The sequence below is a fragment of the Vicugna pacos genome, chromosome X, assembly GCF_048564905.1.
Source record: "Vicugna pacos chromosome X, VicPac4, whole genome shotgun sequence".
Taxonomy (NCBI): Eukaryota; Metazoa; Chordata; class Mammalia; order Artiodactyla; family Camelidae; genus Vicugna; species Vicugna pacos.
Window position 1 is genome coordinate 14951329 of NC_133023.1, and position 23845 is coordinate 14975173.

The window sequence follows — 23845 nt, forward strand, 5'->3', positions numbered from 1 at the left end:
GAGCTTACACAGAAGTAAGGGAGGCAGAGAATAAACAGGTGAGAAATGGGGCATAACTTGGGAGGTCAGGGAGAGTCTCTAGAGGAGGTAACATCTGATCCAAGATCTGAAGAACAGAATGAATGAGACAGAAGAGTGGGACGTGGTTGCTCTAAGGGGGAATGGCATGTACAATGGATGTACACAACAAACACATGCTGACGGCTCAATGGAACAGGCATGGGGCTGAGGAGTAAAAAAGGAAAAAAATTCAGATTTACTTAAGTATTGCCTATTTCATATCGAAATAACAATGTCACACACAAAAAGATACGATTCCTTAAGAGTTTTGTATTATTTCCCCCCTTTAATCACCTACTTGAATACTTCTTTTTTCATAAGACTCTCTGACACTGTACTCTGTATTAGGCTTAGGTATTTCTTCCATCACCAAATTCTGAGTCTACATTCTAATCAATAACCTGAGTTTTAGTTTCTAACATGCAGAACATTACTTCTCCAGACCATTTTAATAACTAATTACCTCTGAGGCATTGGGAAAAGAACATAGAGGATTTAAATGACTAGAGTCACAAATTCTTCAGTGAAAACTGAGTTCCGCTAATTTCTAGTCACAGTACTAGGCAAGTCTTGAGCAGCTAGAAGTCAAAAAGCGCTAGAATTAAATTAACATATTCCACTTGTTAGCTTCTAGGGGCAAAGACAATAGTATACTGAAAATAAACTCCTTAAGAAGAGAGCTCTTATTTTTTCCTGCTTCCCATTCCTCTTCACTCCTCTGCTGTTCTCCTTTCCTCCCTCCCTGCATCTCTCCTTTGCTCCCTTTCCTCTTCTTTTAAAATTATGATTTTATTGCCATTTACTAAAAAAAATCTGAGTGTAGGAAGAAATGAAGAGAGCATCCACCAGCCAGAAACCAGGTGACTGTGTGGCCTCATCTGCTTGAAGGATTTCCCTTTATAAGTGACTACAACCTATCAATCCCTGGTTCTCTTCTTAACTCGAAATGGGCCCAGATCTCAAGAGTACACAGTGGCCTAGCAAAAACAGTGTTATGTCTTCTGGGTCAGAAGATCTTAAGAAGCATAAGAAATTAATGTTTATAAACAAGCTAAAATTTCAAAGTAGAACTTCAAGCTCAATGGGAGAAGGCTATGTAGAGGAAGAACAGTAGGATAATTAAGCTAACAGTGGTTTTTTTCATTACATGCATAGACTAATTCCTATCTTTGTAACTACAGCTCAAATATTAAGAAAGAAAAGGTCAGAAGAAAGGTATCTGTGTGTGTGTACATATCTGTACATATGTGTGCGTGTGTGTGTGTGTACACACACACACGCACACATATATAAGTGTTAAAAAGACTTACCCCTTGTGCATGAAGATATTCAACAGTTTTGGTTATAGTAAACAGGACAGCACTGGCCTCTCGTTCAGAGAAAAATTTCTGTCTAAGAATTTTATCCAGCAATTCACCTCCTTTCATAAGTTCTGTCACTACATACACATATTTTCCATCATCATATACCTGTAAAATTCAACACCAAAATGTAAAAAATTATGTGAAGTTTTACATGCTCAGAACAAAGTTCAGCATAGTAGAGAGAAATTAACTCTTTATATTCAAGGAAAATTTTACTTATCACAACCAATGAAGGATGTAAAATCTGCAAACAATTGTACCCACATAAGAGTATTAAAATAGGAATTGATGAGACAACATCAGAAAAATAACCTGTAATTTCCTTCTGCGAAGCTTAACTCATGACAATTAAAATAACTATGAGTATGATACATGAAGGGGCACTGAACTTCCGCTCTTCGGGTTGACTCCTCTTGATCTTTCTATCTACTGGTGACAACAGGGATTGGTACAAAGGCACACTGCTATGCTATTCCTGGAACTTCTGCTGCAACTGCAGAACGTCTGTATTTATATACACAGTACAATGAATTATTCTGATTTTGATTAAACTGAAAGGCAAGCTGTGGCAAGAATTAAGCAGGAAGATTAACTAGCAAAGAGAAATTCCATTCAACCACACAGAAGCATACCAGTTTACTCCTAATGTGGAAATAGAAAGCTCACTGTAATTTTGGATCTGTACTCTAGGTGATCCCAAACTGACATAACCTCCTTACTAAACTTCAGTCTCTTTTAGTCCCCCTTCCTCATAGAGCTACTACACGGCTTTGTTTAAGGACCGTAAGAAGTACCATGTGCTAGGGCCTCAAACATGGAAAATACAAGGTACCTGCCCTCAAAGTTTTTATTCTAGTTGGGAGAAACAGACATAGGAATAAGAGTTTTTTTTAAATGTTGGAGATGCTGTAACAAAACGGGGGGGGGAATTTTAGAGGCTTTGGAATTTGGAATGAAGGAAGGAGCAAAGACATAAAAAACAGCAACAGCTCTGGGAGCTTCCCAGGCAAGGCTGAGAGAAAGTATTTTCACATTTCCTTTTTAATTTACTTGGTTGGATTCTTGGAGGTTATATTAATTAAAGAGTCAGTTAAACTTCACATTTTAATGGGATTAAGTTAACACTCTCCTTCCAACAATGAGCAGTGATAGATTATTCGGAGGGAATTGGAGTTTTGGTTAAGAAGGAGAAGGGAGGGTAAACATTGGAATTAAAAAAATCTCAGAGCGAAGGTATCTCAGAAGTCCTCTGACTTAGGTGGCCACATGACATATTTGGTCTACAACACCAAGATGTGGCCTTTGAGCCTAAGTGAGCACCATCAGCAAGACAGGGAGGTTGCACCCTGTGCCAATAGCTGTGTTACATGAAAGCCATAGGCAGCAGTGAAAGGATACTTCACTTGTCCAGGAGGTGGTGATGTGCAGGGCAGGATTCCTGAAGAAAGGAATGCCTTAGCTTAGTCTTAGATGTGTGGTAGCTAGCCAGGCAAAGAAGGGAAATGGTATTCTCAACTGAAGGAATCATAAATTCAAAGACAGAAGTAGCAGGAGAAAAAGAGGCATGTTAAAAATATCTGTACATACTCGAGCAAGGTTGGAGCACAGGGTGTGTGAGGAAGTGTGTAAACTACTACAGACGGAGGAATGCAGGGACCGGAGGGGATGGGGTATGGACTGTAGGCAGGGAAGTAATAATATGGTTGGGTACCAGCAACAGCTCCCTCTGACAGCACTGAGGAAGACAGTCTGGGGCGCCTACAGAGCGTGAGACTAGTCAATTCTGAGTATAATTAATACCGAAGTGTTCCAGTAAATGCTGGTATTAAAAACAATAATGTCAGTAATACTTTTCTTCTTAAAGTAAAAGCAGAAAAATTAACTATATAAAGATACTTTTCTTTATAACTGAAATTATGCTACTATATATGTTGTCCTCCAATCTATTTTTTTTAGTTACTGTATCAAGTTCTTTGTCTACCACATGATATTTGAAAACATTCCAAATGTGAGTTAGACAACTGATTCAAATGATTTACATTAAAGAATCTACTTACATCCTTTAGAGTAATAATGTTTGGATGTTGTCCATAACGAAGAAGAATTTCAATTTCTTCTGTAGGGTCTCTCTTGCTTTTATCAATAATCTGAAAGGTAAATAATTATCACAGAATCTCCTGAAGTATACATACAGTCATAAACCTGAAGTATTTACAGCTACGTGTCTTAGGTGTTATCATGTATAAACAATGTTAATATAAGCCATTTATCAACCAGTTTTGTTCATGTGTTAAGTTTTATTCAAATTTTAATTAAAATTTGAAAGCCAGTCTTGATATAGATGGCAAGGCTGTAAAGTAAATTCTATGCCATGAGTCACAGGCACACCTGTCTAGTTTAAGTTTGTAGTAAGTTTAGGATTTAATAAAAGGTCAAAAGTCTCAAGAAAAGTTACCAAGAACACAGTTAACATACCTTTTTCCTATCCTTGAATGTCTCAAACCCTTGAGAATTCAGTTAATTTTTTTTTTGAGAACTCAGTTAATTTTTAAACCCTATCAATACAGATAATTAAGAGCAAGATGTATCTATAATCCACCACTAGCATCTGTTTATTGAATTAACTAACTTTACTTCCTTTAATAAAATGCTTCCACAGGAATATCCCATTAGTTGTAAGCCACTTATAAAAAATTAATTAATAGTTAAGTACAACAAGCTTTATTTTTGAAGCCAGGCAGAAAGCTAAGCAGAAAACCACACCTAGAATTTTACTTGGCTAGAATTAAGTTTAATTATTATAATAAAGCTCTTTAAAATACAAACATAGCTTTCCAACCCTTTTATGTCAGCTGCTTCTTAAAAATACTTCTCTTAATGTTTCAATTTGTTAAAGCAATATTATATTTTAAAAAAGACAAGTTTTGCTTTCATTTCATCCAAAGGGGAGTCTGAAACCAATTTTGTGACCTTCATATTTCAATTTTAAAACAGCTTAGTAATTAGTGTATGCAATAAATACCCAAATGCTCCAGCATCCTAGGAAAGAGCTTGCAACTCTCAGTAAGAGTCAAATCTATCGGAAATGGATTTAGTTGTAAAAACAGTTTGTTATTTGGAGACCAGGGAAGACAAACATATAGGTGTCCACTGTGATCAACTGCAAATGATAGTGTGGAATCAGGCGAATGGATGATTAAGAGGAAAATTATATAGAACAGACATGCTTATTCAAGGGAGATGGTTCGGGGCTAGTCTTTTGAAAACTAGAACACATTGGGAGGTTTTATTTTTGGCAACATTCTCTCTGATCTGCTGATCTGAGCCCAGCTCATATTATGTCCGTAACTGTGTTTGTGAATCTTAGATATGTAGTAATTTCAGTAGAATCAAGTTGCACTGGGATTGGTTTTATGAAACTAATTTAAGTCACAAGAATCCACAAATAGCTTGAAGATATTCTCAAGGTTTTGGTACACTGCTCCTGGTTTCTATAATTCAAAGGGGGCCTCAGGACATTTCTGCTTTTTCTGATGTGTTTATGTAAGCAAGATACATTCTTAAACTGCCTACCAAGTACATTATTCACATCCTCTCTTTTCATGTACACAATTTGAAAATTTCTATGTACCCCAGATTTCCCTGAATAGAAAAGCAAATTAAAACATATTTCTCTGGTTCATCCTTATATCTGACAGGAAGCCTTACGGACACTGATGACTTTTCAAAGCAATTACACCCAAGTTTAGAATAGTAATAGTTTTTGTGTATGTGTCTTCCCAGATATTTGTCATGCAAATATAAGGCACATTTATTTTTATTTTTGCACAATGAAATCATACTAGATCTAGATAGACGGAAAGATAGGTAGATGGATTCAAGTAATAATAATTAATGCCACTTTCCCTACTAACTAAACATGAGCTACTCATACTTACAGAGTAGTTCTAAGGTTCAAGGTAAGATGAAAGCTTTAGACATTACTTCACTTGTTTGTGATGGGAGAGCAGAGGCTTCCATCTCAAGAAGTGAAAAGGCAGAGACTTGAATATAGTATTTGTTTACTTACAACTAAAGGTTTGGATTCAAACTTTATCCTAGAGCCATGTGCTTTTTGGTTTTGGCTTAGAAAATCCTTATTGTCTTAGGATACTTAATGAAATTAAAGCAGCAAATTATAATAAATTTTATGACAATAGTTCTCTTTTATTGGTTCACAGATCCTTTTAAATGTGGTATATGAACATTTTTGCCAGAAAATGTAAACATACAAATTTTGGTATACAATTTCAAAGAACTTCCTGACATCTTGACCATAAAATGGGGGACTTTTGAGAGTAAAAGGGGTGCTACTAAAAATCAGGTCACGCATAAACTGGTACCGCCCTTGGCAAACTGGATGTGTGTTGCCTTACCTTTAGTTCACAGGAGAATCCATGGTTCCAGATTAAGATCCCTGAAGATCACTAGCCAGACATTTAAATTTACCTTACCTTTTTATAACAAAAGGCACATTTACCAAAGAAGAGTATCATTTTTAACTGGTACTGACATGCATGAATAAAAACTGTTAGAATTTAATTTTAAATCTAAAAACATTTACCTTCACTGCAAATTCCATGTTCGTGGCTTTATGTATACATCTCTTGCAAACAGAGTAGGAGCCAACCCCAATATCTTCTTTTACTTCATATCCATCAGTAAACTGAATACTGTTCCTGTGCAACTGCTACAAACACAATTACAAATTGATGAAGAGCTCTGTAGTGACTCTGGTACATTTCATAATAGGGAAACATGTTACTCAGCGTGTACTGTTGAGCTTAACTATAAATATAAATGAATTTAGCAAAAACAAAAATGAGTCTTTACAGCATTTAGTCTTCTAAAACTGTGTATTTTACAAGTATCTATGACAAAAAATACAGCAAGAAATGTGCCTTTTTAAAAAGCTTACGTTAAAAAGAAAAAAACTGAATATGTACAAAAAGAAAACACAGAGCTACTTGCTAAGGGGCCAACAGCCTTGCCTGTGTTTATGCCCCACTCCACTCCCTGACTGGCTATAGGTCTTTGAAGTACCTCTGCAAATGGGGGGGATGTGTGAAACCTGCGGTATAGAAGAAAAGACTCAGAAGATTCAGAATTAGAACATCTGGATTCTTGTCTCAGACGTGCTACTTGCAAGCCATGTAACTTTGAACCTGTGTTTTCTCAGAGGGTAATGGTGAGGATTAAAGAAAATACTGTGTTTGAACGTGATACTTATTATTGCTTTGGACTATCACTCGCTATAACCTCCTTTCTCTACTCTCAAGTCACAGCTTCAGTATAGCTTCGGCTAGAGAAGCTGTTAACGGGTTAAAGGCCAATAGCATGTGGTAGGATGGTGAACAGCAAATTACCAGTTCTATAACAGGCTGTAGGAAGTTGTGCAGCCCTTGGCTACACTGATAGGAGACCTCTTCCATGCCTATAGGTTAAAATTTGAATTCTGTAGAATATATTTCTGTGATTTCTAAGTTAGGTACAGAAGTTATACCTTATTAACTTGCTTGTCATAGTAAAAGGGACATACTACTTCAACATGAACTTTGTTCAAAAACCAGTGTTTAAATTGGTTTTCTAGGAAATGGAAAGCAAGATGATTGACTCGTGAAAAAAACTCTAGCGCAAAAGCAACTTAATCATCAAGCAAATTCATGCACTAATGATACCCTAAAAACAATTCAATGCTTCAAAAGATGTATCTAGTTCCCTCTATGATTAGGACGATGAATTAAATTTATCCTTCCATGATACTTGGGTGGGAAGAAATAAATCTAACGGTTTGTACTACTTGTGTTCCTCTAATAACATTTAATTTACCAGTGCAGTCTCCAGTTATACACACACACACACACACTCTCTCACTCTCTCACACTGACACACTCAGAAACCTGCTTCTGTGGCTCCTTTTTCTCTCACTCTGATAAACAGATGGGATAAGAAGGGAGGGGGCACCCTAAGGCGTACCCATAACCATTTCTTCCTAATGGAGGCTCCAAAAGAACAAGGACACAAAACTTATATAACTTAAGATTTAAGTTCATTTTTGTTTCTTATATATTTCTGTGGCAGAGGTTGGCAAACTGTGTCCTGTGAGCCAAATCTGATTCGCTACCAGTTTTTTAAAATAAAGTTTTATTGGCACCCAGCCATGTTTATTCATTTATGTACTGGCTACGGCTGCTTTTGTGCTAGAGTGGCAGAGCTGAGTAGTCACAACAGAGATTCACACAGCCTACAAAGCGTCGAATATTTATTATCTGGCCCTTTAGAGAAAAAGTCTGCTGACCCCTGTTCTAAGGCATTGGGGAACCGGAGATCTCAGTTCATCATAACTGATCTAACAGAGGCAGAGGATGAAACAAACTAGGCCTGATAACCATTTTGAGGCACAGGAGATGTGAGAGACAAGATGGTGATATTTATTTCAAGTCTCTTAGAATTCCACTTTCAAGTCAGATAGGTACCCAGGATTCTGGTACATGCAACCTTTTCAAAGGCATATGAAAGGAATTTCCAAGAGTAATGTCAATGATATAAAATGTATTTTAAGCTGCTGAATTAAGGTCAGCAGATCAAATCTAACCCACTTATTCACACAATGAACTGTATCTTAACAACTTCTCACATTTAAAATCACTTAGACACTCACTCACCTGAACAATTGAATGCACACCAACCGTCTGCATAGCTTGGCTTTCATCGTCTGAGGTAATAGCAACAAAACTAAACCCCCGAAAAAGCTGATGTGCGTTAGCACTAGGTGGAATGCCAGGTGAGTCTGAAAAGAATAATAAATTACTATGAAGGTAATTGCTTAGAAAGGTTATTAAGGGAAGAACTGTCAACATTATGACCTTTTTCATTTATTCTGGAATTCTACTTCTCATGTACCCAGTGCTTCCAGGATAACTCAGTGACGCACTGCATCAGATCTGTCCTGATGGCTTACTGTCATCACAACTCTAACAGCCTAGTCCCTCAGAGCCCAGAAAATAAGCTACTTCACTTGAAGAATATAATAAACCAGTGAATTACTGGGTTAATGTTATTCTAAAGTAGCACTGTCCCAAAGAATTTCCTGCAGTGATGGAAATTTTATCTGTGCTGTTCAATATGGTAGCCCCTAGCCACCTGCAGCTACTGAGAATTTGAAATGTGGTTAGTGCCGACTGAGAAACAATATTTTTATCTTTAATTAATTTAAATTTGAATAGTCACAAATGGCTCCTGGTCACCATATTGGACAGTGCAGCCCTAAATGATAACCTAAGAAATGCTATGACTCCTGGATAGGGGGAGATACAAGATTGATCTACAGATAATTTAGGAGAAAGGAATTTAGTCCAGTGGTCCCAATATATAATGTCAGAATCTGGAAATCTAAACTCAAGGTAAAATTATTAATTTATATATATTAAAGGTCAAAAGTAATTTCTAGAACAATCATGGTATGTAGTCCTTAAAATATGATTTTACGACATGACCATGACATATACTGTTTTTCAACTAATTTATGTGGAATCTATGGGCATTAACAAAAACAGAAAAATATTTTTACAATATAGTTAATGTTCATTATAAAAAGAAATAATAAAAGTATAATAAATGTGTTATGCATAAATATAAACACACAATTAGGCATACTAATATTTATAAACATACTAAAGGCTAAAGGTAAGCAAAAAACAAATAGGTAAATCTACTTAAACATCAACTCCACATAAAGTTCTTTTTTAACATCAGCTTGATATTCTCAGCAATATATATTGTTTAATGAATTTTATATCAATGTGACAGTATTATACTGAAGACTTCTGCTAAGCGAAACTATCTGGGCAGAATGTAATATATAACAGCTCTAGTCTAAGATTTTTCTCTATCAGGACAAATTGTATTGAGAAAGCAAAGTAAAACGTTACTATGTATCGTCAATTCTATGCATATCACTGTCTATGCATTTGATAAAATTTTGTTCACGTATTAATCCAAATTTCGAAGATTGCCTTATAAAAATAAATACCCATCAACACTTAATATAGATTGTGAGGATTTGGGGTGTAAAGCTTTATAGGGTTTGAATGGTATACTCTATGGGAAATATGTGCAAGTACACTTTCTATTTATTTGCCTGTCAGTGAAATCTGGGGTTTGATACAACTAAATGAGAAAATAATAGAGTGCAAAACACACTGTTTTGTATAATACACATGCTGATTAATGAAATACAGGTTACCAGTATCAAAGATGACTTTGCTATTACAGTCACAGTTCAGGCAATTTTAGGATAAAGCACGACACAGGGTATGAATCATTTTGGTTATCACACCTCATATAAAGTTTAAGTTATGTTTGGAATTTGAACTTTACAAGTACTTCCAGAATACCACCTAATATTAGAGTTTTAAAGAGTACTATTTATGCTGAAGAGTTTTTCATGTAAAACTAGCTACAGGTAAATAAATACACAACCAAGTAATGTTTTCACATAACTAGTATCAAAGTTTAAGGTACAACATAATTTGATATAAGATTTAACAAGAATCTTAACTGCTCTAAAATGCTGTAAATGATTTACTAACTACCTAGTTATTGCAGCAGGGATATTGTATGAAGGGGAGAAATGAGAACAGTATAAAGAGTCACACTAGGAAAGATTTTCTGATTGAACAAGAAAAAATACAGATATTGTCTTCCATTTGGGCTTGTCATGTTTTCTCCTTACCTTTGGGAGTTTTTGCAGTAAACTCAGGATCAAAATAGAAAGTATCTTCAGGCCTGCCAGTTGCAGGTTTAAAAGGTGGATGAATTTCTCTTCTATACAGTTTCTGGAGGGAAAAAGAGACTTAGACATGGGTTAATTATAAAAACATATTTCAAAAAAGTTTTCATTCTATACTTACATTCCAGTCTATTGTTGAGAAAAATGAATGTCTTTTAATTTCTTCAACTCCATCTGGTCCTGCGCCTATCAAAAATTAAACAGTTTGATTAAATGGTAATTTTATTTCAAGGAGAAATATATATTATTTATCTAGTTTTCACTTTTAACATTTGTCCTAATATTTCATAATCCTACAACAAACACAAATATCCATCTCACCCTTAGAAAACATACACCAATAAACACAAAAAAGAAACAAATTAATTAAAACTGTTACCTAATCTGTTTGCAGGATTTCGTTTGAAAAGCATTCGTAAAAGACTCTGGGCTTCAGGACTCAAAAACTGTGGCATCCCAAGTTTGGCTCTAAATAATAAACACATAGAATAACATTTTATTTTTTGGAGGTATCTATATTTTATTTTTAAGTTAAACTTTTAATTTTAAGATAACTTTGTGGATTCAAAATCAGTTGTAACAAATCACACAGAGAGATCTTACATACACTTTACCCTGTTTCTCCCAATGATCGTTATCTTACAAAACTACAATGTGATATTGCAACCAGGATATTGACAGTGATATAATCTATTGATCTCATTCAGATGTCTCCAGCTTTAAGTGCACTTATGTGTGTGTTTAGTTCTATGCCATTTTAAAAACTGAAGTATAGTTGATTTCCAATATTATATTAGTTTCAAGTATACAGCATAGTTATTCAGTATTTTTACAGATTATATTCCATTCTAGGTTATTAAACGATAATGCCTATAATATCATGTGCTATAGAATATATTCTTGTTATCTATTTTATTTTATACATAGTGATTTGTACCTGTTAATGTCATACCCCTAATTTGGCCCTCCCTCCTTTCCTCTCCCCTTTGTAGCCACAAGTTTGTTTTCTATATCTGTATGTTTCTGTTTTGCATATACATTCATTTGTATTATTTTTTGATTCCACATATAAGTAATATAATACAGTATTTGTCTTTTTTCTGTCTGACTTATTTCACTAAGTATAATATTCTCTAGGTTCATTCATGTTGCTGCAAATGGCAGAATTTCATTCTTTTTAATGGCTGAGTAATATTCCATTGTGTGTTTATGTGTATACATCTGTATCTTATCTCCTCAACCCAATCATCTGTTGATGGGCAATGGGTTGCTTCCATGTCTTGGCTATTGTAAACAGTACTGCTATGAATACTGGGGTGCATTTATCTTTTAGAATTAGTGTCTTTGTTTTTTCTGGATATATGCCCAGGACTGAAACTGCTGGATCATATGGGAGCTCTAATTTTATTTTCAGGAACCTCCATACTGCTTCCATAGTGGCTGCACTAATTTATTTACATTCCCACCAACAGTGTACAAGGGTTCCCTTTTCTCCATACCCTCTCCAACATGTGTTACTTATAGATCTTCTGATGATAGCCATTCTGACAGGTGTGAGGTGAAGTTCTATTCCATTTTATCACAAGTATAAGTTTCTGTGTCTATCACCACAGTAAAGAAACTGAACAGTTCACCACCACCGGGGTTCCTCAAGTGGCTCCTTTATAACCACATCCACCTTCCTCTCTCCCTGATTCCTAACCTCTGGCAACCAGTAACTTATTCTCCATTTCTACAATTTTGTCACTTTAAGAATGCTATATAAATGGAACCATACAGTATGTAACTTTTTTCATGCAGCATAATTCCTTTGAGATTCATTCAAGTTGTTGTGTGTATCAACAGTCCATCCCTTTTCATTGCTAAGTAGTATTCCATGACATGAATATGCTAGAGTTTATTGATTTACCTGTTAAAGGACATCTGGATTGTGTCCAGTTTTGGGCTACTACAAATAAAGCTGCCATGAATATTTGTATCTAGGTTTTTGTGTGAACACACAGTACAATGTTAGCCCAAAATCTTCTAATGAACTTCTTGATTTTTCAGACTTTTGCAAAAAGCACTACTATGAAAGTAAGATCATCTGAGTCTTAGTTTCTGGATCTATTACTAAAACTTTGTGACCCTGGGAAAGCCAATCCCTTCAGGCCTGTTATCACTTCTTCATAAGCAAGGGGACTGGATATTAGATCAATGGCTGCCAAACTACAGATCTGGAACTCTTTCTCAAAGAGAATTTAAGGAATCCAACATTTAAAATTGCTAAAAGAACATATGTTTCATATACTTTTTTCCCTCCCATTTCCTTTAATAGCCCTGCAGGGAAGAAGAGCTGGTGGGAAAGGGGTCTGTGGAACATCTAAGACGTCTGTGGTACACGGTCTGAAAACCACTGGCCTGGATGAGCTTGAAGGTCTGTTTAAGCTCTAATATATAATTTTATTCTTTCCCCCAACCTACAAATTAAGGAAACTAGTGATCCTGTAAGTATGAAAATAATAACACAGCTGAAGAAAATGGCTAGCAGAGAAATTTCTATTTCAGAAATAGATCCATTTATTATTCAGTGAGTTGTTATTGAAACTACTATGTGCTAGACACTGCTTAGTGCTGAGGATACAGAGATAAAAATGACTTTCCTCCATGGTCAGTGGGGGAAGACAGATATAGATGAGCCTAGTACATTAAGAGACAAACTCAGAAGGACATATGTAAAAAGTGCTAAGAAAACAGCAGGGGATATCTAATTTAACATGGGAGATTGTAAAAGGCCTTAAATGAAATTTAAAGGTTAAGAATTATTCATTTGGTTAGTGTTCCCCCAACATTTTACTAAGTAACATTAATTTCTCTAGACACTTAGCAACAACAAAAAATATTTCATGATCCAATAAGTTTCTGGAATGCTATTATTATGCCTCCTGTTGGAGACATAGAATAAAAAACACTGCATATAAAAGGCTGAAAAACCTAGAGTAAAGAAGTAAGTATTTTTCCAAACATTTGTTTTTAGTACCTCTTTTTCAGAGAATACCTATTAACATCTTGGAGAATTACGGTTCTGTCAAAAAACAGAAACAAGGGGAAACACTGCTGTGTTATGTAACAGGGATATAGCAGAGGTCTTCAAACAGTGGGCTAACTGGCCAGATTTATTTTCAAGAAGGTATTCCAAGGGAAGTACAGAATGATCTGGAGTGGGAATTGGTGGCAGAAAGCAGGCATTCTACTTAGGAGCTTGACCCGATAGTGTGGCTAGGACATCACCACGGGTAGGAGACGTGAGAACAGTAAGCAGTGCAATGAAGAGGAAAGGCTGGGACAGTGGAACATTTTTGAGAGCGAATCTAGTAAATACCTGCATATGCAAGAGAGAAGGAAAAAATCAAGAATGATTTCTAGGCTTCTGGCTTGGGGAACAGGGTGCATGGAAATGCTGCTAACTGGGAATGGAAGAAGAGGAACAGAACAGCAGATGGAGATAAATTGAGTTTAAAAATGTTAAGTCATGCATGTCATACGTTTCGGAAAGCCATGCAGGTGAGTAAATGAAAATACAGGTCTGGTGTCTGATAAATTAAGTTAAGAAAGAGTGACTTGGGAGTAATTAAAATGTTGAGTAGTTATTGGAAAGACTGAAATCAGCCAGGAAAGTGAGTGCAGAGGGGAAGAGAAGCATATCAGAGATGGAACCTCGGGGAATGAGAACATTTAAAAGGTGGTCAGAAAAAGAACAATTTGGGCATTAAAAATGATGAATGCAATTGGTTGAATCACACTGATTACTAAATCCTATGAGTTCATTACAGTAAAAAAGGGAAAAGAAAGTCAAAACATAAAAACCCAACTCAATAGACATCACCCTCACTGGAAGTAAGTAACTAGGGCTATGAGAATTGGAAATAATTAAGAAGAGAATCAAGCATTTATTCTGCCTTTCTTGTTTGAGCATTATTTCAAGGTAACTAAATAGCCCTAGTTGATGAGTGAAAGTTCACTGTTTCAGAAAATACCAACTAATAAATGAAGGAATAACATGAATAGAAAAATCACCATTTTGAATCTCTAATAAAGTAATTGTTTCAAGTAATGATTATCAATGTATGAAACCATTAGATGAAAGCCTGACAGGGAACTTTACAATGGAGGGATCAGCTATAACCATGGGAACCTCATCACTTAAAGTGGGGGTAAGCTGGTGTTGTAAGCCTCCTGATGTGATGCAATAGGGCACAACAGTATGAGCTATGAAATAATCTTGCCAAAAAAGTTTAACCAAAAACAAGAAAAAGGAACAAGTGAAACAATATCACAAGGAGAATGTAAAAAATTTCCACACTGCCAAGACGACTTATTGTTATGTAACCATGGTAACAAGAGAGTCACCAGACCTGGTTTTAAACCAAACTGATCAGAGACAACTTGCCTAGGTGAACAGAGTTTTGCCTTGTCCTGTTTTTTTTGGTTTTTTGCAAACCAACCAATCAGTAACTGCTTTTCATCTGTGAAAATTAGCAAGAAGAACACACGAATGAACTGATTCCAACAATCACACCTGAGTGCTAACAGTCCCACCCAAGTAACCACCCTCTTATAGATGATGTCAACCCACTTATAGCCTGGAAACCTGCCAATTCTTCAACTCCACCCTTCCCAGAAACCCTATATAAGAACAGTGGTCTACTCTGCTGGAGAGACTCTACTGGACCAGCATTTCTTTCCCTTACTATAATAAGCAATAGAATCAGCTTTATGCTTTTTGCTTCAGATATTGAGAGGTGGTTTCATCTTCTGACAAGATAAATCCAGAAAATGAAAAAGTAATTTGGTTTCTACAGGTAAATGGCAGGGGAAAAACAAGGGTTGACTGTTCTAGATGAATAGAAGCTTAAGAAATACAACCAAATGAAATATGCAGACTTGTAAAGACACAGTTTTGGAGAAAACCTGAAAAATCCGGTTAAGGACTGGTATTAGGTGATTACTACTAGTTTTGATACATATGGTTACATAAGAAAACATCCACACTTGTTAGCAATGCAAACGGAAGGTGAGAAATGACATGCCCGGAGTGTTTAACATAGTTCAGTAAAGGAAAAAAAGAAAGAGAGAGGAAGAGAGAAAGAAAGAGAGAGAGAGAGAGAGAAAAAGGAAAGAAAGAAAGAAAGAAAGAAAAAGAAAGAAAGAAAGAAAGAAAGAAAGGAAAGAAAGAAAGGAAAGAAAGAAAAGAAAGAAAGAAGGAAAAAAGGAAAGAAGGAAAGAAAGAAAGAAAAAGAAAGGCAGGCAGACAGGCAGACTAGACGAAGCAAATGTGGCAAAATCTGGATGACTGTTGAATCTGGGTGATTGGTATATGTATCTTCACTGTATTATTTTATTTTTGCGAATATACATTTGAAATTTTTCGTAATTAGAAAGAGAAAAGAGGCAGAGGAGGGATGGTCAAGCAAAAGAGACCAAAAGCAGAATGGTTAGCAGTGGGAGAGGCAGATGAAAGTAGGAAAAACTAAGTGGGGAGGGAGTGGCCAGCAGTGTCAAATACTCCTCAGAGAAACCTTCCTTAACTGGCCCATCTAAATTGACCCCTGCCCCTGCCCCTGCTCTCACACTTCAAGAGTACCCTGGTTTATAATCCTCACTGCTCCTATTACTATTGGAAATTATCATATTTATTTGCTTAAATATTAATTCCTTGTCTCCCCCACTAGAATGCAATTTCTGTGAGACCACAGAAGAGGTTGTCAGTCTTGTTCATACTGCAGCCTAAGTACATATAGCAAGACCTCAATCATCTGTTGAATGAATTGTGTGAACAAATGGTACAAAGAGTCACCTTTCTAACAATCTGCCACTGGTTTACACAATCAGGAGATTATTGATGACCACAGTGAAGAGAATTTTCAATAGAGTGGCAGAAACGAATGACAAACAGGCTTTGGAACAAAAGCAGTCCAACAATGCTAACAGAAAGCTTAGGCTACTCTTTAAAGAGGCTTTGTATTGAAAGGATGCAGGAAAGTGGTACAGAAACTTGAAAGAGAAGCCAGGTCAAAGAAAGGGGTCTGTTTTTTTCAATGCTAGAGTGTGCCTGTTAGCTGAAAGGAATTGGCCAGAGTAGATGGAGTGATGAAGGTTCAGTGAATATTCATTTATATAGCAAGTATTTTTTGATCTTTCTTATTGTGAAGAATAACATAAAGTGCAAAAAACAAAACAAAACCCCCCAAACTCAAAACTAAAGTACACAGCTCAATGATTGACCACAAAGTGAACAGTCATCTGGCCAAGAAATACAACCTTGTTGGAACCCCTCATCCAATGTAACCACTTTCCTTATTTCGCCTCAGGCTTTTGCCACCTAAATATGGACCCTAAAAACTATGCTTTAGCTTCTCTGCTTTTAAAACTTTATAAATAGAATCATCTATGTAGTATTCATCCTTTTGTGCTTGAACTGCCTTTGCTCAACATTCTTGTGAGATTTACCCAAGTTGTTGCATGCAATTGTGGTTTGTTCCTTTTCTTTGCTGTGTGGCACACTACACCCATGGGCAAAAGGCTTCTGCCTATTTTTGTATGGCTTTTGAACTATGAATGGTTTTTACATTTTACAAGTGTGGAAAGAAACAATAAATAAGATTATGTGACAGAGACTGTGTGTGGCCTCAAAGCCTAAAATACTTAGATAGTTTGTCAACCTCTGCTGTATTCTACTGTATGAATATATAGCAACCAAGTTTCCATTTTTTGGCTATTACAAATAATGGTGCTATGAATATCTGGGTACTTGTTTCTTGGTGTGCAACTACCTTGATTCATATAAACTGGGTGCATGCCTAGGAGTGGGGTTAATGGATGAGGTTATACATATATTTGACTTCAGAAGAAATGCCAAAAACTGCTTTCCAAAGTGGTTTTACAAGTATTTACATTCCTTCCAGCCATAGATGAAAGCTGCTGCTGCTTCATAGCCCATCAGCACTTTGTATTGTCAGTCTTTTTACCGTTAGCTATTCTGGTGGGTATGTAGTTGTAGCTTGTTGTGGTTTTAATTGGCATTTTCTGCTTAATGAAGGTAAGCGTCTTTTAATAAGTTTATCAGTCATTGGATATCCTCTTTCGGGAAGTCCCTACGTCTCCTACCTGTGTTTCTACTGGGCTGTCTTTTTATTGATTAACTGGAGTCCTTGATATATTCTGGAAACAAGCCCTTTGTGGGTTACATGTTATAACTTTCTTCTTCTACTCTCCCAATGGAATATTTTTGATGAGAAGTTACTAATTTTAATGTAGTAATACTTTTTCATTCTTTTCCTTTACAGCTTGTGCTTTCTGTGTCCAAAGACTACTTTTCCTACTCCAAGGTCATGAAGATAGTCTTCTATATTTCCTCCTAGAATCTTTTTTGCCTTTTGATACATATACATAAAATATATATATATTTATAATATACTTGGAAATGATCTTTGTGGATGGTGTGAGGTAGGAGTTGTTTCATCTTCTTCTTTATGAATACCAATTTTTCTAGCATGATTTATTTAAAAAGGCTGCTACTTCCCTATTGCTCTGCAATTTCCAATGGTTAAGTGTCTACATATGTATAGGTCTGTTACTGGGCTCTCTGGTCTGTTTTACAAGTCTATTTTCTATACTTGTTTTAATGCCATATTGTCCTAATTACAGTTATAGTAAGGCTTGATACTTGGTAAAGCAAGTCCTCCTATCTTGATTTTCTTCAGGAGTGTTTTAGCTGTTCTTGGTCCCTTGTATTATCATATTAGAATCAGTTTATTAAGTTCTACACAAAAAACTTACTCAGATTTAAATTTAATTTGCAATGAAACGATAGTTATGCTGTCCAATATGGAAGCCACTAGCCACACACAGCCACTGAGCACTTGAAATGTGGGCTAGTTCAAACAGTGTAAAATACACAGTGAGCTTCAAATTTACAAATGTATCAAATCTTGATCATTTTAAAATGCTGATTACATGTTGAAATGATAATACCTTGGATATATATTGGGTTAAATAAAATATATTACAATTAATTTTAATTATTTCTTTCTACTTTTTCAATGTTGCTACTAGAAAATTTTAAATTATGTATGTGGCTCACATTGTATTTATTGGATAACATGCATCTTTACAACACTGGGTCTGCCATAATGTGAAAATGGCACAACTTTCTAAGTTATTTCGATCTTCTAAAATTTCCTTATGTAAAATTTTCTAAATTTTCTGCACAGAGTTCTTACATAACTTATACTAGATTTATCCCTAGGTTTGCTATTTCTTATACTATTATAAACAGTATCTTTTTAAAAATCCCATTTTCTGTTGCTAGTATACAGACGTGAAACAGATTTTATTTATTGACTCTTTATCCAGCAACTTTGCCAAACTCTTATTAATTCCAAGGATTTATATGAAGATTTGGATTTTCTGTGGACACAATCATATTATCTAAACAATGACAATTTTATTCCTTCTTTTTAAACCTTAAATTGTACTTCTTTGATTGCCTTACTGTACTTGCTAGTACCTCCAGGACAATGTGAACAGAAGTGGAATAATAAGCATCTCTGTCATATTCCAAATCTCAAAGGTAAAGCTTTCAATATTAACGTGAAGATAATATGAGTACTCTAGATGTATGCAGTTTGTTCTTATTTAAACCACATAATATTGATGTCATAATATCAACAAATTTCTTAGTTATTTCTTATACAACATCTAACACTCTAAAATCTCATTTTTTAGTTTGAAGCATTTATCTTTAAATCTCATCAAAACATATCCACTAGGGAGTACTTACTTAAGAATCATAGTCATTGTTTCTTTTCGATCTTTTCCTTGGAAAGGTAGTGTACCAGTGAGCATCTCAAACTGCAAACAGGCAAAATAATCAGAGGTATTAGTAAGTATAAAATCTCAAGACCAGAAGGTAAAAAAGCATCATCTTAATTATAACCAAATCTTCTAAAATTGCTATATAATAAAACAACTGATTTTTTAACAAGTTATTTTTATTACTACTATATTCACTACTGAACTTCTCAAAAGAAAAAAAAAAGGGCACCCCAAACCTTACCATTAACACACCGAAAGACCACCAGTCCGCACTCTGAGTATGACCTCGACGATTAACTACTTCGGGGGCCATGTACTCCACAGTTCCACAAAAAGAATATGCTTTCTTTTCATGGTCAATAGATTCCTTACTTAGGCCAAAATCTGCCAAAATAAATATTGAATTCATAAACATCCTACAATAATTTGTACACAGAAAGCTTAAACTTTGAGCTCCAATATTTACATGAATTATTTAAAAGTCCTAATTCAACTTTTAAACACAAACAATGAGTTACTTAATATCTGTACTATGGCCAACCTTAAAGGAAATTGTATAGAGTAGGAGAGACTATTTTAACAAAATGAGGATTTTTACCTGTTAACTTGATGTGACCTTCTTCATCAAGAAGTATGCTGAAAGAAAACAAAGTTAGAAAAGCTTTTCAAACACTAAATAGAGATTTTTAGAAGCTAAAACTGAAATTACTTTGTTAAGCATCAGATCTTCACATTCATTCTAAAATACTGTTTTAGACTGTGAATAAGAAGGCAAAGCTAAAGGAGGGGATATATATTTTTTTTTTGGACACACATATGTAACAAATCCCAAAGGCAGAGCCTTATAAACTTGTATTAATGAGCCAGGGACACTTGAGAACTATTAGGAAAACAACCAAAACCTATACACTTCCAAGTTGCTCCTCCTAATGCCTTTCTGCAGAGGGTGGCCTAACTAAACTCCCTAGTACCTGCACAACAGACAGATCCACATATTTAAGTCAAATGTGTTAAGAGTTGTCATTCTCTTGATCATTCTTAAGCAGCTGACTCAATCATTCTCTCCTAGCTTTTTTTGTGACACAACTTACACAATCCTGTTCTCAACACACCTTCCTCACACTCCTTATTTTTCCTTGACATCCCTTCATTGTATATGTCATCCAGTGTTCTTTCTCTTTCTCAGTAAACTGAGCGCTCCTAGAGAGTTTGACCTTGTTCATCTTGTAGCTCAGTGTCTGGCAGAGCACAGATAAATAGGAAATACAGGCTGAACGAAGGGGCCCCATCTGCAAAGGGCCAATCTGCAAAGGGCATTCCAAAGTGTTTGGGTTTCTTCTAAAGAGGAATGAAGACCATAAAAGGCTGACATGCATGGAGGGGAGAGATAATCAGATCTGTGATTTTAGGAAACACTTCAGAGGGAAAAATAAATAATATTTAGTGTGCTCTTAGATAGGAGTTATGATAAAGCAGACCAAATGGAAAAGATACTTAGGTTTCTGGATTTAGCAGGCAACTGAGTGGAGAGTAAGGTCATTAATTAAGGAGCAGTAGGAAGGGGTAAGTACTAAGCTATAAGCCAGTAATTGCAATTCTGGATAGGTATTAGCATACTGACTTGAAAGGTCAAGAAATAAATTGCTTCATTTATATTCAAAGTAATTCCATAATATAGGCATTTCCTTTTAATTCTAACTAAAAAAAATGTGCAAGCCAAATTTTGTTATAATAAAATTTTACTAAGTCAAAAACACCACCAACTTTCCTAGATCATCAATTCAACTATGGTTACAATAAAGTTTACCACTGAGGGTAATTCAGTAAGGACATATTTTTTTCAAGGCTCCTTCATAACAAGGGGCTTGTTAGGAAAAAGCTACTAATCTTGATTATGCTTGATTACAAAGCAGACCAACACATTTAGGGAATATAAAGGGAATTATCAGTATGGTGTCCTCCCTTCTGTCTAATGAATTCATGAAAGAGAGTTAAAAAAAAAAAGCCCAAAATAAACAAAACCTTAAATCTTTCTTGTTAATTTTGAAGAAATTAAAAAAGAAAACATGGCTATAAGGGCATGACTTATGCTTCCTACAGCAAATGCATTCTTTTAAGATAATCATGCCCATCCTTTATCTTTGAAAGAAAAAGTTAACTGCACTACTCTCAATAAGGAAAATTCCCTTTCAATTACTAATAATTATTTCAACCACATTTATTATAACAGAATTCTAGTTTAAAGGAATCTGGGAAACCCCTTCTAGTACATAAAACAATTGGGCCAAAAGTTTAAATTTCTCCCGTTTTTATATGATGGTATTTACTTGGATCATTTAATAATTAAATGTTACTTCAATTTAATAGTGTCGTCTAGACATTTATGTGAAAGATCTCATTATAAGCAATCTTACATTAGATCTTATTTGACCTTTGAGACAGGGCCCATGCTTTATATATAATTTTATGACCAACGTTAATACAATGATCTACAATAAATACATTCAATTAAATGATACAAAACACTAACATTTTTGAGTGTTTTATCTTATACTTATAGTAATGTTTTTCTTCTAAGGTCTGTATGTTGAATATTCTCACCAGGAATTGTATCTTATGACAGTGAAATTGGGAAAATGATGAAAAAAACTCAGTCATTATGCAGGGAATAAAAACAGAACCATATGAAACTTATTTGAAAACAAAATACCTGAAAAACAAATGTAAAACGTGAAAGTACAACAATTTGTAAGTGATCACTCAATAAGATTCCAGAGGAACATTTCCTGTTTCCTGTTGCAATATGTAATTTACATTTTGCACGTAACATTTTAATGTAAATAATATAAAAAGTCTTGATAAAAATGATAGTTGTACAACTCTTTGAATATACTAAAAACCACTGAATTGTGCACTTTAAATGAATGAATTGTATGGTATGTGAATTACATCTAAATAAAGCTGCTTTTAAAAATTCTTGATAGAAGACTCTTGTTTATATCCTTAAAAAAGGGAAAAAAATCTTGCTCAAAATATCAACAAATTAGAGCACAGTATTGTATACAATTTAAATAATATTAACTTCTTGATAATCACCACTATAAAAGCAATGGGAAATTTGCTCAACTCACACTAATAATTTGAAATCATGTGGAGAAGAAAATTTTCAATAAATGGTGTTTGGACAAAACAATTTGCTCCATGCCATCCCCTCATACCAAAAAATTTCCAGATGGAGTTAAAAGTAAAAAAAGGAAACCATAAATTTAGAAGAAAAATAAATACCTGATCATGAGATTAAGAGAGCCCTTCTAAGAATAAAAGTCATAGAAAAAAAGGACAAATTGGTAGATATCACTGAGAAAAAAATACCTGAGTAGGTTAAAATAACATAAAATTAAAAGATTAAACTAGAAAAATGTATTTTCAGCATATGTCAAATGGTTAAATTCTTAATTTGTAAAGAAAAGTCTCTGACAAATCATCGAGAAAAAAAAAATGACATTCCAAAAACAAAAAAGAGCAAAGGCCATGAACAGAAAAATCACACAAAAATACAAATTTCTAATAAATCTATGAATATAGACTTCAACTTCATTAAAAATCAAAGAATGCAAATGAAAACAAGATATAATGTTAAAAGAAATGCTGATTAACAGATATTTAAAAGTATGAGAATACATAGTGTTAGCAGAAATGTAAAGCACAGGCACTCTAATCCAATGTTTGTGGTAGTTTAATGAAATAATACTATATTTATTCCCTCCTAAATAATTATATTAGATTCTATTCAACTTAGCAGCATGATTCCTTACTTTTCTGGTTTTAAGTCTCTATATATTATTCCCAGGCTATGTAGATGGTCTAAAGCAAGCGCAAGTTCAGCCAAGTAGAATTTGACATCTTCTTCTGTGAACATCACCTGAAATAAAATAATATTTTTTCTGTCTTTATTTTCTTTCCATGTTTGTTATTTTTATTTAAAGTTCCATCTTAAAGTTTAAAGATTAAAAAAATTACAAATATGCTAATTACCTGTAGTCACAATTTACTTATGAAAGGAATTTGCAAAATGATTGAATCAGTCAACTAGCCAGTTACTAAATGCTAAATATGAACCATGAGAGAAATACTTTTACATTGTTAAGTAACAACTATATTTAGAGTGTGCTATTATTGCTCCACCACAGCAACATCTTAGAAACGAAAAATGATCTTTAAAATGCACGCTGAATTTCCACTACCAATTGTTTAAGGATATCTTGTTGATATATTATTGCTTCTGAAAAAACTGCAACTAAAAGAAGCAGGACAAAAGACAGTTTATCAATTTTAAAATCCTACTTTCAGAATAAATTCAAAATGAGGAAAAATAACTCTTTGGCTTTGATTCTTCAATGTAAGAATCTTGTGCCACTAGAGGAAATATAATAAACATAATATTGAAATATAACAAAGCTTTAGTTGAAACAGGATGCATATAGATTAAAAATAGAGAATAATTATATACCTCTTTGGATAAGCGTGTAAACAAATCTCCTCCCCTGAGAAAATCCAATATAAGATACAACTTCCCTTCAGTTTGAAAAGCTGAATGAAGAAATGAAAATTTCCATTAAATTTAACTCATTCACAAATGAATACTACTTTTAGCAAGTTAATAACTATACCATAGATCTAAACTATTTTTATTTAGAAGATAAATAACCACTGATTTCTCTTCGTTTCCATGTAG

General features: G+C 34.6%; 1 protein-coding gene across 6 annotated transcripts in view; it reads right to left on the reverse strand.

Moving 5' to 3' along the window:
- The window catches only part of RPS6KA3 (ribosomal protein S6 kinase A3), a 104382-nt gene that overhangs the window by 14298 nt on the left and 66239 nt on the right, over positions 1-23845 (reverse strand). For all 6 annotated transcript variants that reach the window (XM_072956822.1, XM_031673302.2, XM_072956823.1 and 3 more), the window contains 12 exons: positions 23621-23700; positions 22926-23032; positions 19709-19746; positions 19352-19494; positions 19076-19146; positions 10634-10722; positions 10376-10440; positions 10198-10300; positions 8129-8253; positions 6028-6153; positions 3482-3571; positions 1371-1529 (listed from right to left, as the gene is read on the reverse strand). In XM_072956822.1, the coding sequence (XP_072812923.1) occupies positions 1371-1529; positions 3482-3571; positions 6028-6153; positions 8129-8253; positions 10198-10300; positions 10376-10440; positions 10634-10722; positions 19076-19146; positions 19352-19494; positions 19709-19746; positions 22926-23032; positions 23621-23700 (1196 nt within the window). The remainder of the gene's footprint in view (positions 1-1370; positions 1530-3481; positions 3572-6027; positions 6154-8128; positions 8254-10197; positions 10301-10375; positions 10441-10633; positions 10723-19075; positions 19147-19351; positions 19495-19708; positions 19747-22925; positions 23033-23620; positions 23701-23845) is intronic.